The sequence below is a fragment of the Mytilus galloprovincialis genome, chromosome 2 (assembly GCF_965363235.1).
Source record: "Mytilus galloprovincialis chromosome 2, xbMytGall1.hap1.1, whole genome shotgun sequence".
In the NCBI taxonomy this organism is placed as follows: Eukaryota; Metazoa; Mollusca; class Bivalvia; order Mytilida; family Mytilidae; genus Mytilus; species Mytilus galloprovincialis.
In genome coordinates, this window is record NC_134839.1 from 35601052 (window position 1) to 35626831 (window position 25780).

The following is a 25780-nucleotide window of genomic DNA, read 5'->3' on the forward strand; positions in this document are numbered from 1 at the left end:
TATTTAACTTTTTACAATCTGAACAATGCTGTTATTGCTGAAGAATAATATTGACGAATTTAAAACTTCCAAAAATAAATTTTCAAAGAAAATCATTTTGATTAATGTTCACAAAAAATATATCCAAAAACCTTACTGTTCAATAATAAGAAAAAAAGGATGTAAAAACACTTCAAAAATCATAACAAAAGTTTTAACAGCAGAACACAAATAAAATGTAATATCAAATGTTAGTGTGATTTGTAATTTTTGTGACATTCAAAGACTCTAAAATATGTCTTTAATATCAGATGGCCCATTAAAATTTTACAATTTGGTCCTTGAAAGACTTACATATATATTGTGGATTGAAAAAAGTTTGGTTTTGTAAACAAAACTATATATATAACTTCATGGCCATGCTGATACATAAACAAAACAATATACTAGGGTTAAAGCATAACTTCAAAAGTAGAATAACAAGCATTAGTTTACAAGTAAGCACATGTTTTTTTTACATTACATTGATCAAAAGAAAGTAAATTCACTTTTCTCCATTTCTGTACCATAACCAGAGTTGTCAATACTGTCAAGACTAAAAATGATATAAATAACCACAACAACAAACAAAATACTCATTGTACTTTTATGTGTACAAGATTTTCTTTTAAATAATTTCCTAGTGTACAAGATACCAAAATGACAAATAAAATGTTCATTGTAAATTTATGTGTACAAGATTTTCTTTTAAAAAATTTCCTAGTGTACAAGATACCAAAACGACAAATAAAATGTTCATTGTAAATTTATGTGTATAAGATTTTCTTTTAAATAATTTCCTAGTGTACAAGATACCAAAACGACAAATAAAATGTTCATTGTAAATTGATGTGTACAAGATTTTCTTTTATATAATCTCCCATGTGAATATGATCATCCTTCAAGTAAAATCCAATGTTTTCATGTTTTTACATTAATAACACAGTAACATAATCAGATATCTTCGAAACTTATCAAATTAGTCTTCAATAACTTAGTCGAATTCTTTTTGCTCTTCAGGAATGTCACAATTGTTTTTCACATCCAGATGTTGGTTGACATGTCGTTGGAATTCTTCGTCTGTGCAATTTTCAACAATATTGTAACACAATGGACATATTCTACCAACGTGACCAATAACATGCTCCTCAAAATTGGCGTCACTGACATCAGCCGAAAAAGTACTGGAACACACGGGACAAATCTTCATCCCTTCACCAGGAGCATCAACAAATCTGTCAACAATGAAAAAATAAAATGTTTTATACTTTTAAGTTATTAATATAATGCCACTTTGTCACATTTTTATATTTATTCTACAATGCATTATCCTATAGTTATTGGTACTGTTTGTGTACAATACGTCCCGAGTTTTGTGCCTGTCCCAAGTCAGAAGCCTCTGGCCTTAGTTTGTCTTGTGTGTTTCTAATTTCAGTTCATTTATATGTTTTGGAGTTAAGTGTGAGTTAAGTGTGACTTCCATTTTCACTGAACTTTTCTAACCTTTTATCCCTTAAATTCTAGGTATTTAATGAACACACTTGTCAAACCTCATGTTTTAAAATTGAAATTATACGGTCTAAAGTGGTGAAACATTAATTTTAATTTACACCTGATGCTGTGAAATAATCTGTTTAACCCATTAGTGTAAATACTATTCATACCTTTCTTCTTTCATGTCCTGCATGGGTGGTGCTGATGGTATACTGTTTCCTCCTTCTGCTGTAAAATAATCACCTCAAAAATTGATATATATATAACCAGAGAAATTATCCAATTTTGTGACTGGAAAAAGTATGCCAATTTGGTTTGGCATTAATAAATTGTTACTATTTTCTCTCCTTGATTTGAACATGACAAAAAACTTAATTCCCTTTGATACATTTGTCATTCCCCTCAACACATTTTTAAATTGTTCTTTCATGTGTATGCATTCCATATCCATTCTTTTTTCCAATACATTACAAAACAAAGATATATTTAATTTATTGATATCAATTCTGTTGCTCACAAAACATTTCTGTCTTACATTCTTTTAAGTATATTTAAATAAAGTATGAAATGCAACACATGCCCATAGGCGGATCCAGGGGGGGGGGGGCCTGGGTGGCCCTGGCCCCCCTTTTGTGGGAAAAATTTGGTTGACTATATAAGGAATCATTGAAGCATGACTGGATTGGACCGGTCAGTTAGCGGGCACCCCCCTTAGGAAAAGTTCTGGATCCGCCACTGATGCCATGATCAATATAAAACACTCTTGAATGTGTATGTCTTGCTTTCTAACAAATTCTTAAAACTTACAAATAGCACACACCAGTCCACTTGGATTTTCAATTGGTTAGTCATTTTCTTATGAGATATTTTTTTTCAATTTGATATGTAGTGTTTTTTCTTTGAAATATAAAAAGACAAACTAATTGTTGATAGTCCAGCGAATATCAGAATAATTGATCACTTTATTGCAAAAGCACAAAACTTAGCATAGTGAAAGTTGAAGTGGTATAGACAAAATTCAGATATGGAGCCACGAAAAAAAATCCAATATAGCTGTCAAATTCAAGATGGCCGACATAAGTATAACATCATCATGACTAACACTGTGCAAAGTTTCATGCTTTTACCATAAAGTGATCAATTGTCTCAAAATATTAGACTTAGCTGCTGGACTATGAAGAATAATTCTAAGACTTATGTTCATTATGGATAGTAGGAATTTGTTATAGGAAAACAGATTTATCTATTGTAGGTACCTTTAATTCCCCAGACACACAAATAGGATATACAAATACATTTTACATACCTCCACATATCAGACGGACAGCTTCTGCTGTCTTAGATGTCTGTAGTCTCTCTAGTATCATTGGTGGAGGGAGGGGCCTAAGGGGAGGGTCCAACGCTTCAACTTTAACTTTTCCACCTTTCAAAATTAAAAACTTAATTCCCTTTGATACAATTGTCATTCCCCTTAACATATTTTTAAATTGTTCTTTCATGTGTATGCATTCCATATACCCATTCTTTTTCCCAATACATTACAAAACAAAGATACAGTTAACTCTCGTTGTCTCGAACTCGATTGACTCGAAATTTCGGATGAGTCGAAGTTTTCCTGTGGTCCCGAACTTTGTTCCATATAAATGTATGTAATTCGACTCCTGATGAGTCGAAATTGAATGAGTCGAAATTTCGGTTGAGTCAACTTAATTTACGATCCCAAGATTAACAAAAGCATTAAAAAATCATTATTTATCTCGAACTAATACACATATGTCAAAACATGACCTCCAGCATTAGAATAGATTGAAGAGTTAATCTGACAAATACACGTGTATTTAATGTCCAGTCACTTACCACTGTATTGATTTATGACATGCTATTTCCACCAGTGTTTACCTAAGATTATCTTTTATAGAATTTTTATAAATAATTAGTGTTGCATTGTTAATGTTCATTAAAATGTATTTAAAATGTTTACAAAACAATTAATTGTGATTTACACTAATGAGCTTGGTGTGTATAAAGTAAGGATTATGACTTTTGTTGATGATCACCTAAAAACTACTCAATCGGCGTCTTTAATCTTGTTGTATTTTCTTTTGAAAAGAAAGACTGAAATAAAACAAAATGAAGAGGAATCTTAATTTTCTAAAGTCTCTTGTATCCGAGAATAAACAATGTTGTCAACTATAAACGACCTGAATAACGGAACTATCGATTGGAAATTACTCTCTCGTATAAAAGCCATAGGAAAAGGTTGTAACTGAAACAATTGAATAAGTAAAAATATTGTTATTATAATAATGAAAGACCTTGACACACACGTACATCGATCTGATACCAGAATATCGATCCCCTTCCCATATTCACCCGGATTGATTTTAGCTTTACCAAGAGTTGTGTCCCTTGTTCTGTCAAACTTCCGGTTTTCGTTTGAGTCAAACTATGTGTATCTCCAAATGTTTCTCTGGTCCGGCTGACTTCGAGATAACGAGAGTCGACTGTATATTGATATCAATTCTGTTGCTCACAAAACATTTCTGTCTTATATTCTTTTTAAAAGTATATTTAAATAAAGTATGAAATGCAACACATGCCATGATCAATATAATTAATTATCAAAGGTACCAGGATTATAATTTAGTACACCAGACGCACGTTTAGTCTATATACAACTCATCAGTGACGCTCATATCAAAATATTCATAAAGCCAAACAAGTACAAAGTTGAAGAGCATTTAGGATCCAAATTGCCAAAAAGTTGTGCCAAATAAAGCTAAGGTAATCTATGCCTGGGATATAAAACACTCTTGAATGTGTATGTCTTGCTTTCTAACATGTTCTTAAAACTCACAAATAGCACACACCAGTCCACTTGGATTTTCAATTGGTTAGTCATTTTTCTTATGAGATATTTTTTTTCAATTTGATGTGTAGTGTTTTTTCTTTGAAATATAAAAAGACAAACTAATTGTTGTAGAATAATTTTAAGTCTTATGTTCATTATGGATAGTAGGAATTTGTTATAGGAAAACAGATTTATCTATTGTAGGTACCTTTAATTCCCCAGACACACAAATAGGATATACAAAAAAATTACAAATACATTTTACATACCTCCAGATATCAGATGGACAACTTCTGCTGTCTTAGATGTCAGTAGTCTCTCTGGTATCATTGGTGGGGGGAGGGGCCTAAGGGGAGGGTCCAATGCTTTAACTTCAGGATTAACATCTTCTTGAGTTGGTGTCTTCTTTAAGTCTGTACGAGGAGGGGGAACTGGAGGGGAAGCTGCAGCACTTTGTCCCTCTTCAGCACGTCTTTTGTATTGTGGAGGAAGAATGAAATTCTGCAATAAAGTTAACAAGCATGTTTAATATATCATATTAAAGTGTTTAAAAGCCAGTTAATATATATTCTTTTTCATTTAGTTTTAATTAAGAAATGTTTTTATAAAATCTGTAACTGTAATAATTGCAACAAACAGTAATCACACTTATCATAGAGATTCCTACACTTGTACTAAAGTTATTGTCTGGAAACTAAATGTCTTTAGATAATGATGAAGGCAACAACAACAAAGACAACGTCAACATTGCCAAACCAGTATAAAATCTCAAAACAACTTTCAGTCGTATAAAAATCATTTCAAACAAACAAATTTTTTTTTATCAACAGTCCCATTTCAAAGTTCTGAAAACTTTATGTGAGTTTATTTTCTTATAAGATAAACTATTTGCAATACTTCCCAACAGATGTTCATATATTTTATGCGTTTTTGATGATGAGGGAAGTTTTTAACGACCTTGACTGGCTATACAGTCGTCACCACGGTCTATGTGTTTGATTCATGACAACAACCAATTGTCATGTTTTCACAAAGTTTGGCAAATACTAACCTGTGGATGAGGATACATGATTGGACCCTGTGATGGACACATGCTTGTTGTATGTTGTGATGGGTAAACTATGGGCGAGGCCTGAGTCTGCTGAGGGTATACCATAGGTTGGGTCTGTCCTTGGTAAGGAGGATATACCATGTATGGGTAGCTGTTTCCTTCAGTCAATGTTTTAGGTTTCTCAAGGGAAGATGCAGCACCACTACCTTCCAAGGAAGGAATCTTGCATGGTCCCTTTTAAGATAATAAGATTAATATTAAGCATAGTCCTAATAACTGTAAATTCCAAAATTATAGCAAGGTTTTTATCAATGTGAATAAGGTGATTGGATGAGTGTGGCAAAGGTAGGAATAAACAGAAATAGGGAATGTGTCAAAGAGACAACAATCCGTCAAATGAGCAGACAACAGCCAAAGGCCACCAATTAGTCTTTATTACAGCGTTCAACTTGCATTTCCAATTTTGATACATAAATTCATATGTAGATTTTTTTGAAATCACAACAATCTATCTCACATTTTTTGTGCTAGCAAAGCATCAAATTATTCATTATTTTGTCTTGCAAAAGCTTGAAAAATATATATATGAAGTAATTTACTCACATCATGTAAATTAATTGAATCTCTTATCTTTCTGTTGAGTTCATCTATTGTCTTGTCTTTGTCAGCCATGTAGTTCTGTAATAAACAAAATAGTATGGTAAATGATAAAATATGTAGAAGTTAATAGTGGATTATTTCCCTTTGGTGTGGTGTTGAAATACACTTTTGCATTTTAAGTACATGAAATCTATAAAATAAGTACTATTTCTGAGGGTTTGGATGGGGTTAAATGATTTAAGAATAATGCCCTTAAAAAATGAAGATTGGAGAATAACGGGCAAAAAAATGAAGATTAGAGAAAAAAGGGGTTAATTTTTTAATGATTAAAGAAAAAAGGGGTGAAAATTAAATGTTTACAGAATAACAGACCCCCATCCAGACCCTCATTTCTGTTCTACAGGCAAATTTCAAAATTGTTTGTTAATAGATAGATTCATTGTTGATGTTGTATGCCAGTTAAAGCAGGATAGGTTATAAATGATGGCTTATTTTCATTAATGGAGAAAGATGGAGTCCCATAAGAGATCCTCTATAACCTTCTGCAGACAAAATGGCCAATCTAGTTTTTCGTTCAAAGCAGACATATGAGACAGGTAATATTTCATTTGTCATCATCAATCAATTGACTTACCTCGAGAGACCTGACTTTGACATCTTTTTCATTTTGAATTTCAATCAATGATTTCTTCAGCATCTCTATTTCATCATCTTTCTCTTTCAATTCCTTCTTCAGCTTTTCTACTCTCTTTCTTTCCTCAATTAAACTAATCTTGTATCTAAAAATTGAAAAAAAATTACAGTTTTCTAAAGTTATTCTAAAACAGGAACATATAGATTATCTTTTAAACTTATAAAATATTTATGCTTAATAGTTTAAAATCCAGGTGCTCCCCAGTGCGCAGCTTCATACGACCGCAGAGGTCGAACCCTGAACAGTTGGGGCAAGTATGGACAAAACATTCAAGCGTGATACAGCTCTGAATTTGGATTGTGATCAAATTTTTGACATTACATGGTTTTTTTTTACACAAAACAAATGTCAAGATTTTACAAAACAATTAAAGATTTCTTCTTCAAACTTTTTAAATCTAAAATTAAATAGTTGACACAGCATAGGTTTCTGACACAGAATGAATGTGGTCTAATGAACTTAAAATATTTTTTTTGCCTTTGAGCAATTCACTATGCTGTTGAATATTATGGTGACTTGAATAACACCGGTATCACTCAGATTACAATTCTACCTTGACAGGTAAGTTTGTATTTAGCCTATAAAATACTTATTTAGCCTTGAGAATTGAAAGGTCAGTTTATCCCATTCATACAATAGAAGTTTACCTATAAGGGTCAGAATGGGGTTTACAGAATAGAGAATAAATGTAATAGCAACAAAAAATAGAGAATAGAGAAAATGAACAACAAAATAAAGAATAGAGAATAATGCGGTGCAAAAGTATAAAGAATAAATGTGCAAAATAAAAAGGAAACTTAGGTAACTGTAATGCAATACTGATAATATAATGATCAATGTGCATAATTGATAAATAATTTTGTAACAGAAAGACTATATATAGTAAAATAATTTTCATGAGAATTTGCTTTAAAAAATGAGAGTTATTTTTAAGGCTATTAAAAGAAAAATGCCCTAAAAATTTAAAGAATACAGATATTAAAAAACCCATGCAGGTCCTCATGTCATTTACATGTACATTGTCAAAATATAGGACACATCTAGTCAAACTGGTTTTAAACTAGACATCTTGTCAAACTGGTTTGGTATAACTGACTGTTTCTTGCCCTAGATGTCTATTTCACAGTGACCTTATGTGTTTGTGCTAAGAGTACATTGTACTGTCAAATTCATTGATTTTCTGTTGGGACATGACCTACATTGTAAACATGCAAAATAGTGGCTTGAGATTTCAACTGATATTAGTATAATAAATTAAAATTTGGAATATTATATCCTGGTTGATGATGTTTTTTTTGGGGACCAAGATGTTTTCTTCATTCTTGTTCACATTATGATTATTTTAACCTTCAACATTGTTCAATGCACATTTAAAGATAGAAAAAATTTCAGCTCTCATTTAAAATATTTTGCAACTTAATAATAATCTGTCAGATTTGGTGTAAACAAAAAACAAGACCCTGCAAGCATAGTCTATTTCTATAACAGTCAAGCAGATAGTTTTTTTTATATCTGAAAAAAAAAACTACCATGTAAAGAAATATGCAATTAAAAGGCCTAAAATAACCCCTAAAATTCAACATTAACAGATTTTTAACAATTAAATCAATATGCACAAAGTTTTAAGCATTGGTCAGAATATAGGGTTCTTTTGTACTTTAACAATATCACAATAACAATAAAGTGACCATTATTTTGGACAAGGTAAATGGCATGAAGCCAAATTTATCAACCTCTATTGTATGAATGGGAAACTGACCTTTCAATTCTCAAGGCTAAATAAGTATTTTATAGGCTAATTACAAACTTACCTGTCAAGGTAGAATTGTAATCTGAGTGATACTGGTGTTATTCAAGTCACCATAATCCTCTCAAAAAAATGTTTGAAGAAATTTTCTTTTTATTTATGAAATCTGAAATGAGAAAAATTTAAACCCCCCACTTTTTTTTCACATCCCCGTTTCCCTTTTTCCAAAACTGTTATCAATTCAAATTTCTAATGGAGTTTGCAACAATAACTACTCTTTTAAATACATCATAAAATATTAAAATGTAAAATAAAGTGCTTGTTATCACTGAATGGTAAAGATTGGTTGGTAGTAAAAGTGAATATACATTGTTTATTGTATAAAACAATAAAAAAAACTTCATCAGCAACATTTTATATTGGCAAATTTCCAATGAGGTTATTTACATAAAGTTATTGGCAAATAAAAATAGAAAATGACATCATAGTCATGTCTGGCAAATGTCCAACATACATTATCTAAAAACATTTTAGATAAGATAAGGAAAAAAAGCTTCATCAGCAACATTTTATATTGGCAAATTTCCAATGAAGTTATTTACATAAAGTTATTGGCAATTAAAAATAGAAAATGACATCATAGTCATGTCTGCCAAATTTCCAACATATATTATCAACTACTATTCTATACAAAGAAAGATAACTCCAATTGAAAATTAATTGCTATTGCACAATATTGTGCAATTAGATATTTCTTGCTATTGTGCAATACTGTGCAATTGAAAATTTCTTGCTATTGCACAATACTTGATATGGAATCCTGATTTGGACCAACTTGAAAACTGGGCCCATAATCAAAAATCAAAGTACATGTTTAGATAAAGCATATCAAATAAGCCCAAGAATTTAATTTTTGTTAAAATCAAACTTAGTTTAATTTTGGACCCTTTGGACCTTAATGTAGACCAATTTGAAAACTGGACCAAAAATTAAGAATCTACATACACAGTTAGATTTGGCATATCAAAGAACCCATTTATTCAATTTTTGATGAACAAAGTTTAATTTTGGACCCCCATTTGGACCAACTTGAAAACTAGGCCAATAATTAAAAATCTAAGTACATTTCTAAATTCAGCATATCAAACAACCCCCAGGATTCAATTTTTGTTAAAATCAAACTAAGTTTAATTTTGGACCCTTTGGACCTTAATGTAGACCAATTTGAAAACGGGACCAAAAATTAAGAATCTGCATACACAGTTAGATTCGGCATACCAAAGAACCCCAATTATTCAATTTTTGATGAAATCAAACAAAGTTTAATTTGGACCCTTTGGGCCCTTTATTCCTAAACTGTTGGGACCAAAACTCCCAAAATCAATACCAACCTTCCTTTTATGGTCATAAACCTTGTGTTTAAATTTCATAGATTTCTATTTACTTAAACTAAAGTTATTGTGCGAAAACCAAGAATAATGCTTATTTGGGCCCTTTTTTTGCCCCTAATTCCTAAACTGTTGGAACCAAAACTCCCAAAATCAATCCCAACCTTTCTTTTGTGGTCATAAACCTTGTGTCAAAATTTCCTAGATTTCTATTAACTTAAACTAAAGTTATAGTGCGAAAACCAAGAAAATGCTTATTTGGGCCCTTTTTGGCCCCTTATTCCTAAAATGTTGGGACCAAAACTCCCAAAATCAATCCCAACCTTCCTTTTGTGGTCATAAACCTTATGTTAAAATTTCATAGATTTCTATTCACTTTTACTAAAGTTAGAGTGCGAAAACTAAAAGTATTCGGACGACGACGACGACGACGCCAACGTGATAGCAATATACGACGAAAATTTTTTCAAATTTTGCGGTCGTATAAAAATTTGGTGCACACTGAATAACGTGCGTAGCGGGTTATTTAATAGTGTGCATATATTTTTTATGTTATTTTGAATAGAGAGAAAAAATATTACAGTCACTTCTTATAATTTAATTCTAAATTTCATTTTAAAGGGTACCTTAGTCTATGGGCTCATAACAAAATAACGAAAGCCAATCAGAAGACGTGTTACATCCAAAATTAAATTATTGTTAAATACTGTGGATTCATTAATATTCGTTGGTTTACCAATTTTTGTGAATTCATGGGAACAGAAGAACCATGAATTTTAATGTTCAACAAATTACAAATTGTCTAAAGGAATGTATGCAAACTTTGCCAAAACCACAAAGTTAAATATCCAGGAATATGCAGTTTTACTCAAACCATGAAAATTAGTACCCAAGAAACTAAACGAATCCACAGTATCATGTAAAAAAAAAAAAAAATTTAATGATTTATTGATGGCTGATCAATTAAAGTCCAGTATTAAATATTGTTTGCACATGTTTAGTGCTTGCCACTGGAAGTGAATGAAATATTCAATCTGAATGATACATGAAGCAAAAGATGTTTAATATTAAGACATGCTTATGTTTACTTTAATTTTTGTTCCTGTCTAAGATCCAGTTCTTTGCCAACTTCGTCTAAATCACTCTGAAGCTGGTTCTCAATCACGTTCTCAGCAGCAGACATATCTGGTGAGGTCATCTGGTATTGTTCTATTGTTACAACATCTGTCTCAGAGCTCTGGCGACTTGGTTTTCCTGTAAATGAAAAACTGGTATAAGAATTTTTACATCTATGTTTACCAATTTTACTATTAATTAGACAAAAATATTGGGAATGTATGTCGAGTTGTTGTTTCTTTGACACATTCCCCATTTCCATTCTCAATTTGCAATATATGCACTGCATTTTATGGATTTTTTTTTATGAGTAACTGCAATTATATTACATGTATAGACAAAAGATACATTTGATCTTACTTTAATACAAATTATTAAATAAATATTGATAGTTTTAAGACATTGATACATAATTTCTACTCACTTTTTTCCAACTTTTCCATTTTTTTGGTCAGTTTTCTATTTTCAATGTACAAGTTCCTGTACTCATTTGATCCCATAGTTAGCCTCTCTTTCAGATCTTCAATCTCCCGTTTCATGTCTTTTATCTCCTGTTTGTATTCCTTCTATAAAAGTAAAAGTTTGTAAATTAAAATACATTACAGTGTCAATTAATCATGATTTATAATGTAACTACAGTCAAATCTGCTGAAGACACTTCCTGTATTAAGCAAAATCCTGTGTTAAAAGACCACCAATTTTAGATCCTTTTGTAGTACATTTCATATAAATAGAACCTGTATCAAAATACCACCTGTCTTAAGAGACCACTTTTTTACTCTCCCTAAAGTTGTCTCTTAAAACAGGTTGGACTGTATAATTAAATTGACTAATTACAAAATTACATGTTGTCTATTATATTTCAAAGAAGATTGTGTATTTCAACTACAACCACAACAAAGGGCCATTACTCTTAGATGAGATGTAACTAAGGAAACATCCTTGAGTTCGAAAGACCATTTTTATCTGCTTATCACAAAAGATCCATTGATTTTTTCTCCAGCAAGCAATCAAAGAAAATAGGTTTATTGTTTTTGTATATATACAGTCAAACCTCTATTAGGCAGTCACTCATGGGATGTGACTGCTCAAGAGAAGTGACCTTTTAATCCAGGGTTCCAACCAGATGCTCTGCAGGGTGCAGCTTTATACGACCGCAGAGGTTGAACCCTGAACGGTTGGGGCAAGTATGGACACAACATTCAAGCTGGATTCAGCTCTAAATTTGGATTGTGATTAAATAGTTGACACAGCATAGGTTTCTGACACAGAATGAATGTGGTTTAATGAACTTAAAATGTTTTTTTTGCCTTTGAGCAATTCACTATGCTGCTGAATATTAATCCTCTCAAAAAAATGTTTGAAGAAATTTTCTTTTTATTTATGAAATCTGAAATGAGAAAAATTTAACCCCCCCCCATTTTTTTTTTCACATCCCCCTTTCCCTTTTTCCAAAACTGATCTCAATTCAAATTTCTAATGGAGTTTGCAACAATAACTACTCATTTAAATACATCATAAAATATTAAAATGTAAAATAAAGTGCTTGTTGTCACTGAATGGTAAAGATTGTTTTAATTTATCAGTTGGTAGTAAAAGTGAATATACATTGTATATTGTATAAAACAATGATTTAAGTTGATCGAACTACTAATCTGGACAAAGAAAGATAACTCCAATTGAAAATTTCTTGCTATTGCACAATATTGTGAAATTAGATATTTCTTGCTATTGCGCAATACTGTGCAATTGAAAATATTTGCTATTGCACAATACTGTGCAATTGAAGATTTCTTGCTATTGCGCAATACAGTGCAATTGAAAATTTCTTGCTATTGCACAATACTGTGCAATTGAAGATTTCTTGCTATTGTTGAATACTGTGCAATTGAAAATTTCTTGCTATTGCACAATACTTAATATAATAATTTTGGATCCTGATTTGAACCAACTTGAAAACTGGGCCCATAATCAAAAATCTAAGTACATGTTTAGATTCAGCATATCAAAGAACCCCAAGAATTCATTTTTTGTTAAAATCAAACTAAGTTTAATTTTGGACTCTTTGGACCTTAATGTAGACCAATTTGAAAACGGGACCAAAAATTAAGAATCTACATACACAGTTAGATTCGGCATATCAAAGAACCCCAATTATTCAATTTTTGATGAAATCAAACAAAGTTCAATTTTGGACCCTTTGGGCCCCTTATTCCTAAACTGTTGGGACCAAAACTCCCAAAATCAAACTCAACCTTCCTTTTATGGTCATAAACCTTGTGTTTAAATTTCATAGATTTCTATTTACTTATACTAAAGTTATGGTGTGAAAACCAAGAATAATGCTTATTTGGGCCCCTTTTTGGCCCCTTATTCCTTAACTGTTGGGACCTCAACTCCCAAAATCAATCCCAATCTTCCTTTTGTGGTCATAAACCTTGTGTTTAAATTGCATTGATTTCTATTTAATTATACTAAAGTTATTGTGCAAAAACCAAGAATAATGCTTATTTGGGCCCTTTTTTGGCCCCTTATTCCTAAATTGTTGGAACCAAAACTCCCAAAATCAATCCCAACCTTCCTTTTGTGGTCATAAACCTTGTGTCAAAATTTCATAGATTTCTATTTACTTAAACTAAAGTTATAGTGCGAAAACCAAGAAAATGCTTATTTGGGCCCTTTTTGGCCCCTAATTCCTAAAATGTTGGGACCAAAACTCCCAAAATCAATCCCAACCTTACTTTTGTGGTCATAAACCTTGTGTTAAAATTTCATAGATGTCTATTCACTTTTACTAAAGTTAGAGTGTGAAAACTAAAAGTATTCGGACGACGACGAAGACGCAGACGACGACGCCAACGTGATACCAATATACGCCCAAAAAATTTTCAATTTTTGCGGTCGTATAAAAGATTATGATTCCTACATCACCTGTGGGATTGCATGAAATCCTAACAGAGTGTGACAGGGTGCAACAAATTCTTATCATTGCGTTTGGTGATATCACTTTTTCACTTACCTGTTTCTTTGCAGAATCAGTCTGATATTGTGAGAGATGATGCTCCATTTTGGAATATCTGTCTTTTAGTGTTGACTGGGCAATAACAAGACACTGCATTGAACCTTCAATACTGGTTTCTGAAGCCTTTTCTAGTTTGTTTCCCAGCTCAGCATTATCTGTTCTTAACTTCTCTACTTGCTATTAACAAACAGGTGAAATGTAATTTCATGTTTTAACTTAAGTAGGCGAACACCTAAAAATTCTTGCTATTTTAAAAAAAAACAAGACGAAAATCAACATTTCAGGGGCAAAAATTCCTAAAGAGGCAGTAAAGTTTATGTTTACAATAGAGCTTATTGTGGTGACCATGTTTACCCTGATATTTTTTTCTCTTTTTGCTATGTTTTATAAAGTTATGAGCTAAACACTGCAGTTAAACACCTATATTCTAGTTAAAACCATGTTAGTTGATAAAGCAAAAATCACAAACTTCATATCAGACGTCCTACAGATGATACAGACAAACTTTGGTTTCAAATCATTGAGCAGTTTGTAAAGTTGATTTCTATAATATACTATATGCACAACACAGATACCATGAAAGGTAGAACAAGAAGATATTTTAACCAGTTGCCAAATTACAGAATTATGACTGTAAATAGATAAGTCTTTACTTGTACTTATTTATAAATGCAGCCACATGCTTAGCTGAGAGGCAGTAAATACCAATTCTTGATTTGACCATGGTTCAAAAATGTAATTTTTTGCATTACAAGCAACCAACATATGTATAATTTAAAATCAGGTCATAACAATGAAGATATAAACTTACCAATTGAACATAAGCCAAATTCTTTTCTTTCTCTTCAACTTGGTCATGTATAGCCTCGATTTCAGCTGCTTTTTCTTTCAGCTGAATTTGTAAGTTGTATACTTGTTGTCCTAGGACATCTTGATCTTGACTTAACTTCTGCTTCAAGGTATGATTCTCTTCCTTACACATCTAAAAAAACATCAACACACATAATTTGTACAAATTTTTTTCTCATTAGTTCATAAAAATCATAAATAGAAGTCAACATTAAGGAGTCACTTCATGGTTTCCATCATATTGAAAAAAAGAATAATTCTTGCATTGCTGATACCTTTGTTTTCTGTCTTTCTATTCAATGTACCAAAAAAAAACCAGACAAAAATACAAAAATAAGTTAAAAATCATTCAAGGGCAATAACTCCTATAAAGAGTTGTTTTACGGTTTTGGTTAGTTCACTTCTTTGTAATTCTTGTATAATATTCAATGCTGATTATTTTTAGTGTTCACAGTTTTTGTCTAATCTATCTAAAATGAACTTTACTCTTGAGATCTTGACATTATTATTTTGATATCAGTGAAGCCCTTACACAGAAAATATATCTAGTTTTCACATTTTTAGAATATAAAAAAAAATACCTGTAAATCATTAGCCATTTTATGATTATGTTCTGTGAATGTTTTGAGTTCCTCCTGAAGTAGCTCTTTGACATTATCAGCAGCTGCCAATTTGTCTTCTAAGTTCTGGATCTTTTCTGACAAGTAATCAATGTTCTCCTAAAATACAGAAGCTTTACATGAGAGATCTACATCAGTAAAGGGAAGGGGAGACAGTTTACCATAGTATTGACATTTTTTTTTATATAGGAAAAAATTAAAGGCAGTTGTGAAATGAAATGACAAAAAGGGATATATTGTTTATATCCAGATGGCATCTTTGAAAAAATAAAAGGCTACCAGGTTAAATGTTGAGCCTCAAAATGAGAAATATTTGTAAATGCATTCACATTTTTTAAACAAATTAATACGATTTTCTTATTTAGGTATATTTAATGATTGCATAGCAATATAAAACTATTCAAAATGTGCTTAAGGGGACAATTAAAAGATACATCTAGTATGCTGGATATTCATCAGCAACCAACCAATAAACTGATGTATGCTATGTTTATTTTAATTCCATTATTGGTAAAAAATTTCATGAAAATCTATACAACAATGCAAAATGTTGGAAAGTAAATGTATGAACTTAGAGTGATTAGCACTGTTAAAACAGAGCATTGATTGACCCTAGTATCTCAGAAATGTTAATAAATGTCATAACTGTCTTACTTTATCTGAAGACAAAATTTCTCCTTGTCTGTGTAGCAATAGCTGGGTTTGTTCTAATTCAGCTTTTGTACTGTCTAGGTTTGACTTCAGGTGTTCAACAAGGCTCTCCTGTTTGGCAAGTTTTATTTCTAAATCTTCAATCTGACGTGCAGACTCCTTATCTGTTCCTTCTTGTTTGGTAAAATGTTGCTGAAATAAAACAGTAAAATTGTTATGTTAATACTGTGATTATGAAATAAAATAGTAAAAGAGATGATACAAAGAAAAGAAAAAATCTCTACTTTGCAATCTAATTTCAAGCTATTTATGCTTATATATGTATGAATGAGACAATTACTTTTGTGATATCAATAAACCATGAACAAAACAAGAATCTGTGACCATAAAACATCATATCCTGTCTAACAATATTTTTATTTCTAATGAAAATTGTGGTCAAAACAGATCACTGAATATCAGACAGACACAGAGGCTAGAAAAATAAATTATTCCTCTACTGTAGATTTATTGCTTTTTCGTTGTAAACCAATTTTTGTGGGTTTCGTGGTTAGAGGCGAACCACAAATTTAAATATTCAAAGAACTACAAATTTTCAATCAGCTTTGTAAACATAGATTTCAAAACCACAAAATCAAATATCCACGTAAATGCTACTTTTCCTCAATCCACGAAAATTGATACCCACGAAAATAAATAAATCCACAGTATAATAGAAGGTGGGGCATAAAAAACAATACAGAAAATGTATAATAATGAAAAATTTCAGTAACTTCCTTCTTTTAAGTTAGCAATGATATAAATTATCAAATACTTCCTTGAAAAAATTCAGGATTTCATCTGATTTCTATTACCTTGTACATATCTATTCCTTGTTTCAGTTTGAGATTTTCCCCTTCCAAATTATCTTTCTCATTCTGTAATCTTTTGACGAATTCTTTCAGCTGATTTATCTCATCATCTAATCTCCTAACCTTGTCTTGTATCGATTCTTTATCCTATAAATAACAAAATGGAGTATCTAAATATAAATTCTTGTCTTTGCAATCAGTATATCCAAGTAATATTTCTTTTGCTGCTTTTCGTCTAACCCCTTTGTTTAAATGTACATTTGATATTTGAACAATTGAATATTTTTAATATTCAATAAAACCATGAAAATATAAACCATTACATGAATTTCGATTGCATCATTATATGGTAACTGTTAAACACATTTTCCTAGAATTATTGATGTAACTAACTCAGCTGATAAACTCACAAACAGAATATTCAGACTTTCATTTTCATTTTCAAGTTTGTGACTCAGCAACCAGTTCACAAATCAATAACTATATAACCTTTAGTTATAAATGTGTTTAATCCTCACAATTACTAAACCAAAAACATTGTTATTCTTTACTTTCAATTTCAACTCTCTGGATATCAGAATATGTTTAAATGAATATCAACTCTAACTCTATGGAAATTTATCCCTTTCCGAACCCATTGTATAAAAAAATTTAATCAACGTGTGGTTGCCAGTGATCTCAGAAGATCATTGGATGATTTTAAGGGTCATTACCTCTTTAGCTAACTGGATGAATTAAAATATGCTAACAGGTGTTAATGAAATTGACAACTTCGTGGAATGTGAAAGGCACTCGAAGGGGATTTTCGTTTAACAGAAAAAAGAAAATTTATTTTTTAATCATTAGAGAAACAGATTCTTACATAGTTACTTGTGGATTATTGGATTTATCCAATCTCGATAGTTAAATTATAAATTTTAACCATCTCGATTGGATAAATACAATAAATACAACTCGTTTAAACATCAACCCAACAATGTTAGATCTGTAAATTTGCTTTCGCAAGCAAATTTACAGATCTAACAGTTTTTTTTCACCCTATAATTTAACAGATATTAGAACAGGTAGTTCAGACTATAATTTCTATACATAATGTTTCTTATAAATGCAAACTATTCAATAAAAGTTACTTTGAAATTAAACAAGCATTTTCATTTGTAATCAAGTTTGTTGCAAACACTGCCAACATTGTTTCATGATTTTCAAAAGTAATGAATAAACTAATCTATGAATGGGTACTATTTTCAAATATTTTCTAAAACTAGGAATGTAATTCTTTTCAAATTCTTTATATCAATGAAAACAAATATATTACCGCTGATTCATTTATTTTCTTCGGAACCAATTCTAGTGGATTAAAGAAATATTGTATTTTTTGTGGCAATCATTTTTATTCAAATATTACATGCCTTTAGGGAATTTGTTATTTGTTGAATACTTGAATTTATGAGTCATCTACACCCATGAAATCCAACAAAATTATCAGATGAATAGTTGCTTGGTCTTTATTTTTCTATCTTCCTGAATATGCATCAAATATTTGCCACTGGATGTTAAGCAACCAACAATCAATCAATTTATTTTTCTATGTTGTATTTTGTGTACTATTGTTTGTGTCTTTTTCTTTTTTAAGGATGGCTGTTTAAGTTTATTTTCGATTTATGAGTTTGACTGTCTGTCTGGTATCTTTGCCCTCTTTTATGAATCCTCACTATAAAATACAATCTTACCCTTTTAACTGTATCAGCCTTTTGCTGAACCTCATCTCTGACCATGATCAGGTCCTTAGCTTCCTGTTGTAGTTGTCCAATAGTCTGCTTATCAACATTAACTTGGTCAGATAAATGTTTGTTTTCCTGCAACACTTCCTGAAGGTTCTGGTCCAGTGAATACAGTTTGTTTACAAGTTCATCTCTCTCAAGTTCAAGGTCATGCTGCATCTTTAAATTTGAATCATATATCATTAGGATACATTAAAATTTCTGTGTCATTTGGACTCTTGTAGAGACTAGTCTCATTGGCAATCATCAACATCTTCTTTATTTGTATTATAAAAGAAACCAGGTGCTCCGAAGGGCGCAGCTTTATACGACCGCAGAGGTCGAACCCTGAACAGTTGGGGCAAGTATGGACAAAACATTCAAGTGTGATACAGCTCTGAATTTGGATTGTGATCAAATTTTTGACATTACATGTTTTTTTTTTAACACAAAACAGATGTCAAGATTTTACAAATCAATTAAAGATTTCTTCTTCAAACTTCTTAAATCTAAAATTAAATAGTTGACACAGCATAGGTTTCTGACACAGAATGAATGTGGTCTAATGAACTTAAAAGTTTGTTTTTGCCTTTGAGCAATTCACTATGCTGTTGAATATTAATCCTCTCAAAAAAATGTTTGAAGAAATTTTCTTTTTATTTATGAAATCTGAAATGAGAAAAATTTAAACCCCCCCTTTTTTTTCACATCCCCGTTTCCCTTTTTCCAAAACTGATATCAATTCAAATTTCTAATGGAGTTTGCAACAATAACTACTCTTTTAAATACATCATAAAATATTAAAATGTAAAATAAAGTGCTTGTTATCACTGAATGGTAAAGATTGGTTGGTAGTAAAAGTGAATATACATTGTTTATTGTATAAAACAATAAAAAAAACTTCATCAGCAACATTTTATATTGGCAAATTTCCAATGAAGTTATTTACATAAAGTTATTGGCAAATAAAAATAGAAAATGACATCATAGTCATGTCTGGCAAATGTCCAACATACATTATCTAAAAACATTTTAGATAAGATAAGGAAAAAAAGCTTCATCAGCAACATTTTATATTGGCAAATTTCCAATGAAGTTATTTACATAAAGTTATTGGCAAATAAAAATAGAAAATGACATCATAGTCATGTCTGGCAAATTTCCAACATATATTATCAACTACTATTCTATACAAAGAAAGATAACTCCAATTGAAAATTAATTGCTATTGCACAATATTGTGCAATTAGATATTTCTTGCTATTGTGCAATACTGTGCAATTGAAAATTTCTTGCTATTGCACAATACTTGATATGGAATCCTGATTTGGACCAACTTGAAAACTGGGCCCATAATCAAAAATCAAAGTACATATTTAGATAAAGCATATCAAATAAGCCCAAGAATTTAATTTTTGTTAAAATCAAACTTAGTTTAATTTTGGACCCTTTGGACCTTAATGTAGACCAATTTGAAAACTGGACCAAAAATTAAGAATCTACATACACAGTAATAGATTTGGCACATCAAAGAACCCATTTATTCAATTTTTGATGAAATCAAACAAAGTTTAATTTTGGACCCCCATTTGGACCAACTTGAAAACTAGGCCAATAATTAAAAATCTAAGTACATTTTAAAATTCAGCATATCAAAGAACCCCAAGGATTCAATTTTTGTTAAAATCAAACTAAGTTTAATTTTGGACCCTTTGGACCTTAATGTAGACCAATTTGAAAACGGGACCAAAAATTAAGAATCTACATGTATACATAGTTAGATTCGGCATATCAAAGAACCCCAATTATTCAATTTTTGATGAAATCACACAAAGTTCAATTTTGGACCCTTTGGGCCCCTTATTCCTAAACTGATAGGACCAAAACTCCCAAAATCAAACCCAACCTTCCTTTTATGGTCATAAACCTTGTGTTTAAATTTCATAGATTTCTATTTACTTATACTAAAGTTATGGTGCAAAAACCAAAAATAATGCTTATTTGGGCCCCTTTTTGGCCCCTAATTCATAAACTGTTGTGACCTCAACTCCAAAAATCAATCCCAACCTTCCTTTTGTGGTCATAAACCTTGTGTTAAAATTTCATTGATTTCTATTTACTTACACTAAAGTTATTGTGCGAAAACCAAGAATAATGCTTATTTGGGCCCTTTTTTGGCCCTTAATTCCTAAACTGTTGGAACCAAAACTCCCAAAATCAATCCCAACCTTCCTTTTGTGGTCATGAACCTTGTGTCAAAATTTCATAGATTTCTATTCACTTAAACTAAAGTTATAGTGCGAAAACCAAGAAAATGCTTATTTGGGCCCTTTTTGGCCCCTAATTCCTAAAATGTTGGGACCAAAACTCCCAAAATCAATCCCAACCTTCCTTTTATGGTCATAAACCTTGTGTTTAAATTTCATAGATTTCTATTTACTTATACTAAAGTTATGGTGCAAAAACCAAAAATAATGCTTATTTGGGCCCCTTTTTGGCCCCTAATTCATAAACTGTTGTGACCTCAACTCCAAAAATCAATCCCAACCTTCCTTTTGTGGTCATAAACCTTGTGTTAAAATTTCATTGATTTCTATTTACTTACACTAAAGTTATTGTGCGAAAACCAAGAATAATGCTTATTTGGGCCCTTTTTTGGCCCTTAATTCCTAAACTGTTGGAACCAAAACTCCCAAAATCAATCCCAACCTTCCTTTTGTGGTCATGAACCTTGTGTCAAAATTTCATAGATTTCTATTCACTTAAACTAAAGTTATAGTGCGAAAACCAAGAAAATGCTTATTTGGGCCCTTTTTGGCCCCTAATTCCTAAAATGTTGGGACCAAAACTCCCAAAATCAATCTCAACCTTCCTTTTGTGGTCATAAACCTTGTGTTTAAATTTCATAGATTTCTATTTACTTATACTAAAGTTATGGTGCAAAAACCAAAAATAATGCTTATTTGGGCCCCTTTTTGGCCCCTAATTCATAAACTGTTGTGACCTCAACTCCAAAAATCAATCCCAACCTTCCTTTTGTGGTCATAAACCTTGTGTTAAAATTTCATTGATTTCTATTTACTTACACTAAAGTTATTGTGCGAAAACCAAGAATAATGCTTATTTGGGCCCTTTTTTGGCCCTTAATTCCTAAACTGTTGGAACCAAAACTCCCAAAATCAATCCCAACCTTCCTTTTGTGGTCATGAACCTTGTGTCAAAATTTCATAGATTTCTATTCACTTAAACTAAAGTTATAGTGCGAAAACCAAGAAAATGCTTATTTGGGCCCTTTTTGGCCCCTAATTCCTAAAATGTTGGGACCAAAACTCCCAAAATCAATCCCAACCTTCCTTTTATGGTCATAAACCTTGTGTTTAAATTTCATAGATTTCTATTTACTTATACTAAAGTTATGGTGCAAAAACCAAAAATAATGCTTATTTGGGCCCCTTTTTGGCCCCTAATTCATAAACTGTTGTGACCTCAACTCCAAAAATCAATCCCAACCTTCCTTTTGTGGTCATAAACCTTGTGTTAAAATTTCATTGATTTCTATTTACTTACACTAAAGTTATTGTGCGAAAACCAAGAATAATGCTTATTTGGGCCCTTTTTTGGCCCTTAATTCCTAAACTGTTGGAACCAAAACTCCCAAAATCAATCCCAACCTTCCTTTTGTGGTCATGAACCTTGTGTCAAAATTTCATAGATTTCTATTCACTTAAACTAAAGTTATAGTGCGAAAACCAAGAAAATGCTTATTTGGGCCCTTTTTGGCCCCTAATTCCTAAAATGTTGGGACCAAAACTCCCAAAATCAATCTCAACCTTCCTTTTGTGGTCATAAACCTTGTGTTAAAATTTCATTGATTTCTATTCACTTTTACTAAAAGTATTCGGACGACGACGACGACGACGCAGACGACGACGCAGACGACGACGCCAACGTGATAGCAATATAGGACCAAAAAATTAAAATTTTTGCGGTCGTATAAAAATATTTGAGCAATACTATTTTTTTTTTTTTTTTGATCACACATCGCTGTAAATATATGGAATTTGATGAAACTGTCATACAAGTGAGTGGTTTAGCTAGCTATAAAACCAGATTTAATCCACCATTTTCTTCATGAGAAAATGCCTGTTAGAAGTAAGGAATATGACAGTTGGTATTCATTCGTTTGATGTGTTTGAGCTTTTGATTTTGCCATTTGATTAGGGACTTTCCGTTTTCCTCAGAGTTCAGTTTTTTTGTAATTTTACATTGTATCAAAAAATACTAGATGCAAGCAAAAGTCTCTGAATTTACAGTATATTGAATACCTGTAACAAAGCAGTTTTCTCTGATTCTAGCTTGCTGATATTTTCTTCCATTACAACTGTCTTTGATCTTATAACCAGCATTTCAGTTTCTTCGTCTTCAATCTCCAGAAAGTCATCAGCACTTGGCCTTCTGAACTGGAATGGTGTACTGGCTCCTCTGATCTGTCCAGAACTTGTTACGTAACAAAACTGGTAGAATTCTCCATCATCATTGGGCAGTTTGTGAGCTGAAGGAGATTTTTAGGAATAAATTATTAATAAATCCACATGCTACTAACATTTTCCAGCTGGCCTTGTACTTATCAAATACAAGTTAAATTTAATACATGAACAGAAATTCTGACAATATATCAGATTTCTTTTTACAGTAGCAAAATACAAATGTATGACAAATATTAACATGTTAGTGTTAAAGTTGTATTCTTTGTTTCTTTTGACCTTTTGAACTTTAGTCCTTTAGTCTTTTTTTTTCTTTTATTTGAAATGGTGCAATATGCATGTGCTAAATTTTTACATGTCATAAAACACTATTATTTCCAAAAATGTTCTTCAAAATTTGCAAACATTATAAAAATAAAAGTTTGAATTTTTGTAGCATATATATGCTATACACATTAACATTTTCAATCTATTAATTATTTGATTTAATCAATTTGCTAAGAACTCATTAAAATTGTTTAACAAACATCTCCACTTAAAACATAATTATGTAAAAATACAATTATCTCAATTATTATTTGGTGGAATTGTCTCTTATTATTGTTACTATTAATTACAAGGAAATTATAATTACATTTGTAATACTACTCTATACAATAAGTATAACTCCTGAGGGAGTTTAAAATTACTCAAAAGCCAACTAAATAAATAAGGTGTTTTTTTTTCATATTGATCAAAGTGCAAGATGTAATCCTCCTTTGTTACAGTACATTTGAAAGGGTCCCTAGTATCATTTCAAATGATAAGATGTTTGTGTCATTAGGAAGAACTACAGATCAGTGGAGTCCAAAGAATACATTTTATATTTGTGGTGGACCTTTTCTGTGTATCAGTCTTTTTTTTATGTGGATGTTAGTTGTGACAGTAAGGTAGAACTGACCTATGGAATCCAAAGAATATATTCTTTTTTTGGTACTTTTCTATGTTGCAGTTTTTGGTGGTTTTAGATGGTAAGGATATTCTCAATGTTTTAGTTAATTTAAACAACATGTAAAAAACTTCTGGTCAAAAGTTACACTTTAATACAGAGCAAGCATGCATGGAAACGAACTTGTGATTATAACAGGAAAGTCATAACTGTTTTAAAACTTATGTTTTAGAATCTGTTCTTAACAAATTCTCAGAAAATGTCCAACTTTATGGACTTCAAATTTGTTGTTTGTATTCAATTATAAAAGTATATAAAACCTATTGAAATCAATCAATCCATGATTTATAAAACTTTCACAGTATTAGTTTTACATGTAAACCATCAGGTTTTTTTATAAGCTGTTGTAACTTAATATTTTTTCTCCAGAAAATAATTAAACATATTAAATGTAGAAAACTTGTTCTAATATTTCTTTTGTTCACTGAAGCAAATTATAGTTCATACAAAATTTATATATTCTTTTAGGATTTTTTTTTTACAAACTTTAATTGAACAATTGTTTTAATAAATTCTTGTAAATACTGTTAAGCTAATAAAATCAAAAGCATGCTTAAATGTTAAGAACATACAGGGAAATAGTATGCGTCCCTCGGCATCCTTCCCAGCTTCATAATTAGAGGGTATGTTGACCCAGTCATAGTAAATATAATCTCTAGTCGACAACCAACCAACTTTGTACAACCCAATCCAGTCACTTCTACTTGGTGTTAAGTCAGATGTTAGTGTATAGCCACATTCAATGTGAGCATCTGCTGGGTAGGTTTCAGGAATGTTATGAAAGATAACCATGGCAAATTCTTTTCTCTTGTTTGTTGTCTCCCCTGTTGAACTGGCAGCAGCTTCCTCTTCTTGTGTGTCTGTGTTTACTTCTTCCATATTTTCTGTAAATCAGACAAATAATTCTGATTATTAAAATGACTGTAAATACATATCCCATAAACATGATAAAGTATAATATATATTCAAATGGATTTTTTTTCTGAAATTATCATTTGTAAATAGACATCCATAATCATTATAAAGCACACAAAATGATGCAGTTCAAAATCAGTGTGGGTGGTGACTTGTCACATTAAATAACTGGAGATTGTAGGTGATTTGATTCACTCTGAAATGGTGCTTAATATTCCATAGTAATATACATGTACATGTATGAGTCGTAATCTTGTTTCACAGTGATTCAACACTACACCTCATTTTATTGAATTACCTTGTGTAAATGTTACATTCTCTTAATGGGGATTTTATTTTAAAATGTGATTTCATAAACATTGATTATTTAAGAATTGAATGCTTCTTTTTGAAAATTTATTGGGGTGTAAAAGCGTTGACTGAAGTACATTTTGTATGAAGTGCGGAAGCTCTTCATTCTAAAAATGGGCACACGGTCAATGCTTTTACAACCCTATAAAGTTACAAAAAGAAGAATTCAACACTTATGATTACATTTTTTAGCTAAGATCATGAAAACACGATTTTTATCAAGTTTTTATTTCATTCACCTGTGCACTTTATTGTGGGACCTCGTAATATCATGATCATGAAGGATAAATTTTATTGTATAATGCAATTGCTTAAGGAATAACATGTGAT

General features: G+C 31.2%; 1 protein-coding gene across 7 annotated transcripts in view; it reads right to left on the bottom strand.

Moving 5' to 3' along the window:
- Positions 1 to 372: 372 nt before the first annotated feature.
- The window catches only part of LOC143063479 (uncharacterized), a 33056-nt gene continuing 7648 nt past the window's right edge, over positions 373 to 25780 (bottom strand). For 5 of the 7 annotated variants that reach the window (XM_076235656.1, XM_076235653.1, XM_076235654.1 and 2 more), the window contains 17 exons: positions 24757 to 25068; positions 23038 to 23264; positions 18683 to 18892; positions 16956 to 17099; positions 16105 to 16293; positions 15412 to 15549; positions 14793 to 14963; positions 13979 to 14158; positions 11384 to 11525; positions 10932 to 11097; positions 6649 to 6793; positions 6018 to 6092; positions 5415 to 5648; positions 4633 to 4864; positions 2819 to 2935; positions 1683 to 1740; positions 373 to 1253 (listed from right to left, as the gene is read on the bottom strand). In XM_076235656.1, coding sequence (XP_076091771.1) covers positions 1013 to 1253; positions 1683 to 1740; positions 2819 to 2935; positions 4633 to 4864; positions 5415 to 5648; positions 6018 to 6092; positions 6649 to 6793; positions 10932 to 11097; positions 11384 to 11525; positions 13979 to 14158; positions 14793 to 14963; positions 15412 to 15549; positions 16105 to 16293; positions 16956 to 17099; positions 18683 to 18892; positions 23038 to 23264; positions 24757 to 25063 — 2976 coding nt within the window. In that variant the 5' untranslated portion in view covers positions 25064 to 25068 and the 3' untranslated portion in view covers positions 373 to 1012. The remainder of the gene's footprint in view (positions 1254 to 1682; positions 1741 to 2818; positions 2936 to 4632; positions 4865 to 5414; positions 5649 to 6017; positions 6093 to 6648; positions 6794 to 10931; positions 11098 to 11383; positions 11526 to 13978; positions 14159 to 14792; positions 14964 to 15411; positions 15550 to 16104; positions 16294 to 16955; positions 17100 to 18682; positions 18893 to 23037; positions 23265 to 24756; positions 25069 to 25780) is intronic. The other 2 variants (XM_076235659.1, XM_076235658.1) reach the window with 2 other exon arrangements.